We start from the raw sequence: 11,520 nt of genomic DNA, 5'->3' as shown, positions 1-11,520 counted from the left end.
ACACCCTGGACAGGTCGCCAGTCCATCGCAGGGCCACTTAACCTACTATGCTATTTTGAACCCATGCAAACACGGGGAGAACACAGAAACTCAACACAGAAAGACCCCTGCCTGGCCAGGGAGTCGAACCGGGAACCTTCTTGCTGTGAGGCAACAGTGCTGACCACCAAGCCACCGTGGGGTAGGGGTGGGCGATATGACCTAAAATTAATATCACGGTATTTTTCATCTTTTGAACGGTGACGGTATAATATCACGGTATTTTTTGGTACGTTTTGGGAGGAGTAGCCTGTCCTGTCCCTTTATGTGAATAAGGTTAATATTTTTATAATATAATAAGTAAATGGTAGTATCCTTATCAAAAAGAGACATGGGAGAGTATTATGCATTCTCAACATATTTATTTGGCAAAAAACCTAAAGATCTTACATATATATATATATATATATATATATATATATATATATATATATATATATATATATATATATATATATATATATATATATATATATATATTATATTATATTTATTTTTATTATATTTATTTTTATTATATTATATTTTAAATATTTTGTAAACCTGTCTTAAAATGTAATACTGGACCTCGGTTGGGCTGGTTGGACAGCGGGTGGTGGAAAATTTCCCTTAATTTTAAATCCAAAACTTGACAGGTTTATGCCATGAGTATTCATATACAGTAATCCCTTGTTTTTCGAGAGGGTTACGTTCCAAAAAGAACCCGTGATAAGTGATATTCACATAGTAGCAACCCTTTTTTTTTTTTATATAATTATTATACAAAGCTTCATATTGCGGAGTTCAGCACCGCCTCGCATGTATTTCACTGCTCTTCTGAGCCGCTCCATCCCGACTCGCGCTGCAGCGTCTTTTTCTTCTAAAGCCCGCGGTACAGGTGTGTTTTTTTCGAGAGAAGAACATGGTTATGGGTATTTTTTTGTCACTCTTTTTTTCTTCTGGGCAAAAAGATTCTTTTAAACCGACATTCATTAATTTTTTCTCCATCTTGAAGTCGGTGACTGGTATTCCGGCAGGTTGAAACAGCGCTCTGCGCTCTGGTGCTGTCAAAGACCCGCCCAGCTCTGCTTTTGATTGGCTAGAGTTAGTTTGGTTGAGCCAGAACCTGCTTTCCTCTCATTCCATTGGTAGACGAACTCGGTTGACTCCAACTTTTTTTTTCTCTCAAACCTTTTTTTTTTTTTTTTTTTTTTAAAGCAGTCAAACTCGCACGCCGAGAAAAAAACTCCGTACGCCGGAGATCCGGCACGGTGCCGGAATACTTTAAGCCCTGCATTTCTTACTACTCTTGTCGTAAGGTGTAGCAGCAGTAAACTATGCCTGCAGTGAAAGCTGTGTAGTCTTGGGACCGCTGCTCCGCTGGTGCTGCTCAGCAGCTCAGCAGCACCAGCGGGACCAGCGGAGCAGCGGTCCCACTTGCGCTCGTTTTGGCCCGGGTTGCCTCTTCATATTCACGGGCGTGCGTGTTTTTTAAGTGATGAAACAGGTTGCTTGTGTTTCCACCTCTTGCTGTCACAACACGGCAGCAAACCTTGCATATCACCGACGTTTTTAATGCCTTATTTAGGCTTATTATTTTATAATTGATTTATTACGGTATTGACGGTATTGCAAAATCCATGTCCTGGCGCAGTGCCACACCGGTGATGACTATGACACCGGTGTACCGCCCACCCCTACCGTGGGGGATGTCATTAAACCAAAGAAGAGTGCAGGGTTTAGTCATCTGTGACCTTTTCTTTCATCTGCAATTCTGGCTAGCAGCCACTCCATCCTTTCATGATGTTTTTTTGATAATTGTTTGGGCTCTAGTGGCCCTTTATTCAAGGTGTGTATTCAAAGAGAGAGAGAATGGGGATGACATGCAGCAAAGGTGAGCAGCCTGGGATTGGAACCTGCGACCGCTGCAGGAGGACTGTAGCCTCAGTATATGAGCTGCTGCTTAAGTCGTAGGCCTAAGTCGTAGGCCTCAAATAGAAATATGACACAGAAATATGAATTAAAGAGAAAAATAGGCCTTCACTGACAAGGTTTCAGCACGGTTTAGATAGATAGATAGATAGATAGATAGATAGATAGATAGATAGATAGATAGATAGATAGATAGATAGATAGATAGATAGATAGATAGATAGATAGATAGATAGATAGATAGATAGATAGATAGATAGATAGATAGATAGATAGATAGATAGAAGCGGAGGGCTGTAAACAACAGCTGCTCCACCTCTGTCTGGAAACTGGCACGAGGGGATGGACAGGAAGAAGAAGAGGCTATGAAACTGAAGGAGTACCAGCTCTTGATCCCTGATTTACTCACGGAGGGGTGAGGGGAGGACAGTGGCTCTAAAAATACCCCTTAAGGACAGACGGAGAGAGGGAGAGAAGATGAAGGACCAGGGGGAGGTTTGGGTGGGGGCAGGAGACGAAGAAGAGAAGTTAATGCTAGTTTTTGTGTCAGTTACAACTGAATAAAGCACCAACTTTAAAATCTCTGTCCTAAAAATATCCCTCCCTCGTGACAGAAATCTCACAAGGAAACTGTGAGAAGGACTTTATTTCTTGTTTTGAAAGGGGGGGCTGTTCCTCCCTCTTCCACTCTCTGACCCATCATCACTCCTTTATTCATTCTATCACCCAATCCCTCCTCCCTCTGTTTCTTTTTTTTTATGAAAAAATATGCCACAACAGACCCTAATAGCCCAAGGGGTTAACATGGAGGGGAATGGTCAGTGAAGGAGAAGAGAGTGTGCTTTTTCCCAGCTAATTCATGTCCGGACCACTGGCCTGGATACCAGGGCCACCCAGAGACCACTAGCAGCGCCGGAGGCTACTGGCCCGTTCAGACTACTCGCTGGCCGACGGCACGCCAGGGCAGACATCACCCCCCCCGAAACACTGCCGGGGATGAACACCCTCCGTCTCCGCCGGAAAACTGGTGGCAGTGCTCTTCAACGTAGTGCACTGAAAACACCAACAACACCCATGTTCATAACCCAACAGTAGAGAATAAAGCCCCCATTGATCTCAGGTACCACGTCACATAAACCGCACACTGATGTTGACATTTTAGGGGGGTAAGAACAAAAAAGAAAAAAAAAAAACACTAAAGGAAGACCAATAATCCTAAAAGAAATTCTAATCCTAAAACGAATTCTTGAAAAGTGTTGGTGGGTGTAAATGTGACGGGGCTATGCAGCGGAGACACGAGGAGCCCTTCAACTCGCTAGCGCGTGCGGTTGAAACCGGCCTTTGCAGAATTCTGAGAAACGGACTGTGTTTCCATGCAGTCAACCCTTTTAAAACCCGAATATTGGCAATAACCCGAATTTGCTTGGCCATGTAAACACCAATAACCCCTTTGAATAACCTGAATTTGCTCATATTTGGGTTTTTAAAAACCGGAATATGACCCCTGGGTTACTCCTTTTAAAACCTGAATATTGGGTCATGTAAACACCAAACGGAATATCCCGATCAAACGGAACATGAATTTGTTTTCTGCACATGCTCAGTTCACAAGGAATCCTGGTCTTTTGAGTTTGAGGAAGTTCTTCTTAACATGGGGAATCGCAAGACCAGGAGAAGACTAATCACTTCATAAATGTAATGAAGGATATGAACATTTTGGCATTTGTAGACGGTAGAAAGTACGGGGATAGTGAGATTGAAAAGAAGGTGAGCGAAAAGTTGCGCGAAGCCGCATTTGTTTTGAATTTGGATACAGGAAGGAGAAGCGGAAATGACGGGAATTGCCTCATGAAGTTCTCCGTACGTCGCTGGTTTGATCAAGATATCCCAAATGATTAATTACCATGGAAACGGAATATTCTGAATGTTTCAGTAACCGGAATATTAGCAATAACCCGAATTTTGACTGCATGTAAACGTAGTCACTGTCTGGCTATTTGAACCAGCACGGAAAAGTTTTGCAGCACGTTAACAATGGTGAAGCTAGCTCAAGGAGCTACCCCCTCTGCTGTTGCACATCGTTCATGGTGCTGACAGATAAGAAGCTCCGTCCCAAATCCCATCCTTCCACCCTAATGAGTAGCAAAAACTGTATGTGAGATTTTTTTAGTGCGTCCGAAACATTAGTACGTACACAATAGTATGTACTATCCATACTCATTCTGGAGAAATGTATTAGTGTGGATTGATGGACACTAGCTAAGCAGAAACTTCCCACAATGCAATGCAGCAGTGTTTGGTTGTTAAGTGCTGCAGATACTTAGCAACCAACAAAAATGGAGGATAACGTTACCAGTACCAAGCAAAGCTGCAGCAGCAGCATCACGCTACAAATCAAATGTGAGTAATTAGGTGTGATTTCGCTTTGGTTTCCATAAGATATTAACGGGATAAACGGGAAAGAGCGGAGCGGTGTTGCTACTGCTGCTGTGACAGGAGTTGTTACCATGGTAACAACTCCCCCTCCCAACAGCAGGAAGTGCCGTGTGTCTCTGAGTAGTACGTCCCAATTAATGCATACTACTGATATTTACTAAAAAGTGTGCCGAACTTAAGTATACTTTTTGAGTATATACTGTTTAGTATGGCATTTCGGAGGCACCGAGAGACTCAAAAAAGCAATGACAAAAAAAAACAAAAAAGAAAGTGACCGGGCAAAAGTTCAAACGAGAGTAAATCCTGGACATCATCGTAAAAATGTGTACAGGGTTAGCAGCTGAGCTATGACTTGTAAAAATTCCTTTGTGCTGCTTTAAGAGCAGGTCACAAGTAGCGGGGCATATAACATGTGTGAACATATCTTGATTGTTCTTACGATGAGTAGCAACCTGAAGCTGTCTGTGTCTTCCACCTGTGCTGATGTAATGTTAGAAGAATTAAATAGCAGGTTTGTGATGCGACCTAAACTTGTTTGAACGCTCGGAGACGCTGCTAAACTGTGAGGAGCCTGTGTTCCTGCCAGAGTTAGCACAGGCTGTGGACCCATCCTCCACACATTCCACACATGGAATAGTTTGCCAAACATCCCATTTGTAGTGATTCATTAATTGAATTCAAAATCATCTCAAAAGTGTTGAGGCATCCATCAGTTCTCAGCTGAAACAAGCCGTCTATAAACGGAGGCAGTGGACACCCAGCCAAGACGGCTCCAATGAGACAATACAGAATCCTCAGTAATCCTCAAACTCCACACTCAGTATGTTTACATGCAGGAAAGAGATCCGATCTCTGATCGTATAAACATCCAGAAGACCCAATATCTTGTCTGAGTTTACATGCTGTTCAGAGAATGGGATAAATGTCCAGAGCATGGCTGACTCTGTGACGCTATGTGGCGCTGTAACCATGGTAACCATTTGTAACCATTTCAACAAAGAGCCACTTCCGGTTGACAGTTGTTTTGTTTGGCGCCAATGCACGCCTTCCGTATATTTTTCCACTTTATTTTGATCTGCTCCGGTGTCCTGATGAAGCTTCTGCCATCTCTTTCGCGATCTTTTTAAAGGTGTTTAAACAACTATTTAACACGTGCCGTCTCCTTTCACTTCCGGGTCAATGTCCCAGATGAAATTCTCCAGCTCAATGCCATTTTCCATTGGCATTTTATGACTATTTTTTGACTCTCTCAGTAATACGGGACAAAGTGTGTCCCTTTTCAGCTCAATACGGGATGCGTACTTTAGTTTATAAATACGGGACGATTCCGTTTGTCAAGGGACGGTTGGCAGCCCTAGATACCACAGATAAGTCACTGAAGAGCCGAGGTGGCCATGACAGAACACCATGGAGGAAGCTAATCATCTCCAGAAAAGCCAGTGCTGTGCACCTGAAGCCTGCCGAGGAGCACTCCAACTCCAACAACCAACGCCGCCAACGGGAAAAGGTTCTGTGGACTGAATTTTTCAAGAATCCCCAGTGCCACAGCTTCCCAACATCAGTGCATCATCTGAACAGGGAGGTTTATGGTTTGGGTCTGCATCGCTGCCTAAGGCTCCAGACCACTTCCGATTTTTAGGGATGAAAAAATCAATTCCTGAGTTTAACAGGATAAGAACAATGTGGCGGTCCACCGGCTGAAGCAAAAGTCATGTTGGGCTATGCAGCAGGACTGCGACCCTAAACACAGTCAAAGATAGGTGTCCAAAGTCGGTCCTCGAGGGCCAGTGTCCTGCAGGTTTCAGATGTTTCCCTGCTTCAGCACACCATTATAAAAGTAGTTGTTTCACCAACAGAGTTGTCCAGACCTTGATGGCAAGCTGGTGAGGACTGTTAATTAGAATCAGGTGTGTTGAAGCAAGGAGACATCTAAAACATGCAGGACACCAGCCCTCGAGGACCGACTTTGGACACCCCGCCTTTAGAAAGAAACCCTCCCTTTTGGAGCGGTCAGTCCAGACATTAGTCCCACTGAGATGCAGCTGAATGATGTTGTTCCTCCACCACTGTCAACGTTCAGTGGGTGTGTTCAATCAATAAACACAGAGTGATGCTTGTTAATGTGTTATTAGTCTAAGCGCACTGTGTTTGTCTCAAAAATTAGAACTTTAATCATATTTTTTCAGTCTTCCAACTACTTTGGTCTTGACTTGCTTGTCAGAAAAAGCTCCAGAGCGCCGATACACCCTCCTTTCTTTCTTTCTACCCCCCTGACACCCACTTACACACCCTCCTCCACCCCTCCCAGGCAGATAGTGGAAAATACTGACCCCACACACGCCGAGCGAGACAATGACCCAATAACGGACAGAGCGTGAACCTGAGAGCTGCCTGGTAAAGGCATCCCCGTCCCAGATTGACCGTGGATCTTCACTTGTTTGAGTAGTTGGTGACACTGATATCTACCGCCTGTGTCACATACAACTTAGTGGTAACCGTATCTGCCCACGGGGCCCCAACTTACTACTTCCATCTTCCCCTCCGCTGACAGCTGACCATGGGGAGTGATGAATGGAGAGGTCATGTAGCCACCCAAGCACACAAAGCGCTCCATATGTACTTTCTGACATGAATACATGGACGGGCTTTCTGTGCATTCAAGTAGCTCGCTGCAATGCTTTAAACACGTCAGTGATATTCTAATTATAACAGATATTATGCAGTTTCTTTCAATGCTTTTGCAAAACATTTCTTGTAAATATTGTTTGATATAACTGCATTGGGCTCAAGGCAAATACTACATGTCTCATCTCAGCGACAAAATGGCACAAGAGGGAAAAAAAACCTGCATCAATTGTATTTTGTGCAGATTCACTTATCAATTAAGTGAATACTTGGGAACACGACGCCCTGTGATTGCTAACTGTGTTCATGTCTCTCCTCATCCTTATCTTTCTCTACTCCAGTTTGTTCTCATGACTCAGGATCATTTCAACAACTCATTCGGCTGCTGTGACAATCAAACTCCTCCACAGGATATCACCCTGATTATGAAACCTTCCCAAATAAATAGTTCTTAACATAACAGCCTGTTGGCGGAGCTCTGATTGCCTGCCCTGATCCAACACCTCCACGCTGCCTCCACTAATCTACGCTGGGCTCCATATTCTGTTTTTTGGAGGAGAAAATCAGCACTGCTTGAAAATCCTGAAGTCCTTAATCACCCCTTTCCTCCTTCATCAAACACTGAAGGAAAAGACAACAAACCAACAAAAAAAAAACACCCAAATTGTTTGGGAACTCATTACACGGAGACACAACCAGACAGCTGCTGTGCGTAAAAGTCATGCGTCATGCGTGCTCTCAGCGCCGGCTTCATCACAAACACACCGCCATTAACTCCCACATTCCCGCAGCAGAATGAGGCGTCCCCTGCGAGCTGAGGATGTATAGAGAAACCAAAAATAGCCAACATGCCACGCGAGGAGAGAACAAGTTGCAGGCAAAGGGTCAGAAAGCAGCACATCATCAAAGTTTCTTACAGGGAACACTGCCAAGCAGACAGATTATGCACCGCACAAGAATCCCCAGAAAAAAAACCTCCAGCTCATTTGTAACCTAATTTAGACAAATTATTAAAGTGAAATCCATCCCATCCAAAAAAAAAAAGACTTAGCCTACTTAAAAAGAATAACTGGTCTCCACTTTGGCACCAATTTTACGCACTTGAGAGCCAGCTTTTACAAGCAGGGATCTACAAACAGTACTCGAGTTGTAAAAAAAATCAGGGGGGATGGTGGATTTTATCATATGGGGACAGATCATTTGTGCTGATTACAAATAATATAATATATTACAAATAATAGCAGTGACCAAAACACCTGCAGAAATACTGCAGGAATGACATAGCAGCAGTTAAATGCAGCCTTCTGTAAGCTTTAAATATCCACTGGGCTTACATCAAATACATCAAAACACAACAATAAAAAACACTTTTCTAACTTATCAATATGACTCTGTCCTTCACAGGATAAGTAACATGGATCACTGCAAAAACTCAAAATCTTAACAAGAATATTTGTCCTATTTCTAGTTAAAATGTCTCATTTTAGTAAAAAAAATCTCATTACACTTAAAACAAGCCTCATCACTGGAAAAAACAAAAATTTTTCACCTGTTTCAAGTAGATTTTCACTTGAAATAAGTAGAAAAATCTGCCAGTGGAACAAGATTTTTTTGCTTGTAATGAGAAGATAAATTTGGTCCCACTGGCAGATTTTTCTACTTATTTCAAGTGAAAATTGACTTGAAACAGGTGAAAATTGTCAAATAAGTAATTTTTCTGGTGAAGACTCTGTTGAAATAGCAGTAAAACTACATTCATTGATGAAATGACATAAGGGATACTCAACTCGAGTACTGTCTACATCATCAATTTTACGCATTTGAGAGCCAGGTTTTACAAACAGGGACACAAATCTCCATCATCGTGGTTACCACTTACCGGCCACGCGAACTGGAAGGGGATGATGATCTTTCCTGCCTCGCCGTTGCGGTTCTGGCCAGAGCTTTTCTGGCCAGAGCCCCTGAACTGAAAAGTATTCCCACTGATGACCTTGGTGGTCTCGGATCCGTAGGTGCAGGCTCCGCCGGTCGTGACCTCGGTCTGGTATTCCTTTAGACACACTCGGAAGTAGGTGTTGCACTCGCCCGCGCAGCGGCCGTCCTGAGACTGGCCGTCCTGAGACTGTCCGTCCTGAGACTGTCCTTCCTGCTGATGCTGCTCCTGGTGCTGCTGCATCTGCATCTGCGGCTGCTGCGCGTCGCAGCAGTCCCCGCTGCGCAGCAGGCCCTCGGGGTTCCTCACCGACACCAGCTGCAGCTCGAAGTACCCGGTGCACCCACACACCTGGGGGGGGGGATTTACATGGTTAGGGGAAAAAGGTGGCAACAATGTTGTACAGACACCTAAAGCCTGATTTATGGTTCCGCGTTAAATCGACGCCCGTAACCTACGGCGTAAGTTACGCGTCGCTGTAGGCTCTGTGTCGGTGTAACGCGGAACCATAAATCAGCTGTCATGATCCAAAAATTTGGAATGAGATTGATAGTTGCTATAAGAGAGTCTGGATCTCTCTCAATTTTCAAAAAGAGAATAAATTAACAAAATGTTATTAAATGATGTCTCTTCTTATTAAATTATGTCTAATTCTCAAATGATGTCTAACTCTAAAACTATCTGTGAATGTTTATGTACCAATACCTGATGCATTATTTTGACAAGAATATCTTTGTATCTAGGAAATCTGAGGTCTCAGGATTTTATTGTGTGTTTTTTTTTAGGTAATAAGGCAAAGGAGACTGACATGGTCAGGAAAAAGGTGGCAACAATCTTGCACAGACACCTATGATGCGACAATCGCCGCAAGTAGTGCGGCTCTCTAAAAATAGCCGGTGCATGTCATGTGGCAAATGAAGGAAAGTGCCGTTTCAACTCTTTTTTTTTTTTTTAACTATTTTGTTAAAACAGATCTGAACTTCTGGGGCTGGCTGGGATAAAACAAGACCCGACCCTTCAATTGAGCTCACTCTGCAGTTCAGGCTGTCAAAGATCCACCTTATGGCTCCGGTTCGGAGCTTTCAATGAGATGTTATTAGAATGTTATTAGAATCTCGAGGGGAAATAAGAGGAACCACAACAAAACATCACATTAATAACCTCGATATATATCTAGCACTGGGATTTCTGGAAGGCTGTTTGCTGTATCTCGGGTTTTTATAGCCTATGTTTTTATAGGTACAAGGAGACTTAATTGGCGTCGCCTAATCATGGGATTCAGGGATTCGGCATCAATCTGTTGCTTTAAATATATATATATATATATATATATATATATATATATATATATATATATATATATATATATATATATATATATATATATATATATATATATATATATATATGATAATTGAAAAAAAGAATGAAAGAAAAAGTTTTCTTTCGCAAAAAAAACTGCTGTTTTATTGATTTACACAAACCCAGAGCGCATATCATGCGAGTACAACAAATCATGAAATTTAACAAATTAAAGCCAAATATGTTTTCTGAAATAAGCGTAAAAATGAAGAAATTCCAGATAATATGAGTGAGTTAGAAGGTGTCCAATTAATTCAAGTAAGGCTGGAATTTAAGTTCTATAAGAGAAATAATCCTGTACTGGTCCATTGATAAGTGAAACCTGCATCTAAATCGGTGTGTTTCTCCAGACAGAAAGGTATAAAGTTGTTACCTCGGCCCCCAGCGTGAGGAGGAGACACACCAGCGCGCAGCGACGCACTTTCCCCGGGTTATTAGTCCACATGTCTGCGCGCAGCGCCGCTTCTCATCGGGAGAAGAGAGGGACGGGGTCTGCGCATCAGTCAGGGATGGAAGAAGCGGTTATCCTCCCGTCCTAGGGTCCTGCGGGTCCTGGGTCCTGGGTCCGGGATGATGCCTGCGGGTCTGGAGGAGGACAAGCCCCTACTAACACCACCACCACTGCTGCTGCTGTTGCTGGCTCCGCTGCCCTCCTAAGCAGCAGGAAAAGACGGGCAGCGGCGCGTCTCTCCGCTGCCCAGAGCCGGAGCCGGGCAACGCGCTGTGACGGGCGGCCCGGCCGGCCAATCACAGGCCGCCTAGCCGGGGCACTGGCGGCCACGGACCAATCAGAGCCGAGGTGGGCGGGGCCGCGGAGTGAAGGGGGACTTGATGATTGAAGTTCTCTCACACTTAAAGCGTGCACTTGTATTTTTTTTACGGTCCCCACAGTCAGTTTACATTTTGTTGAGGGTTGCGTTTGACACAACAGGTTTTTTACTTCTGAATCCAGATTAAAAACACGTTCCTGTTGCAAGCCTTATGGTTGGCTTCATTTCACATAACCGGTGTTTAAGGAGAAAAGAAACAAACACACAGAATAGCGAGCCAGGACTATTTGTAATAATGCGCGGTGGAGCCGCGGTGTTTAACACCTGAACGGTCCTGCTGAGCTGCACGCCGCACAACAGCGCCCTCTACCGACCACAAGTATAAGCAGAAGCAGAAGTACGTTTATATAAATATATTTTGATTTACTTTTTCTTTATTTTTGT

The 11,520-nt window shown here is 43.5% G+C and overlaps 1 protein-coding gene across 2 annotated transcripts in view; it reads right to left on the bottom strand.

Moving 5' to 3' along the window:
- The window catches only part of LOC133462966 (protein jagged-2-like), a 75,808-nt gene extending 64,848 nt beyond the window's left edge, over window positions 1–10,960 (bottom strand). For both annotated transcript variants that reach the window (XM_061744521.1, XM_061744522.1), the window contains exons 1-2: window positions 10,680–10,960; window positions 8,891–9,295 (exon numbers count right to left, since the gene is read on the bottom strand). In XM_061744521.1, the coding sequence (XP_061600505.1) occupies window positions 8,891–9,295; window positions 10,680–10,751 (477 nt within the window). In that variant the 5' untranslated portion in view covers window positions 10,752–10,960. The remainder of the gene's footprint in view (window positions 1–8,890; window positions 9,296–10,679) is intronic.
- Between the last annotated feature and the right edge of the window lie 560 nt (window positions 10,961–11,520).

Source organism: Cololabis saira, chromosome 16 (assembly GCF_033807715.1).
Source record: "Cololabis saira isolate AMF1-May2022 chromosome 16, fColSai1.1, whole genome shotgun sequence".
NCBI classification, from domain to species: Eukaryota; Metazoa; Chordata; class Actinopteri; order Beloniformes; family Belonidae; genus Cololabis; species Cololabis saira.
The sequence above is the reverse complement of the archived record's forward strand: the minus strand, read 5'-3'. Positions and strand labels throughout refer to the sequence as shown.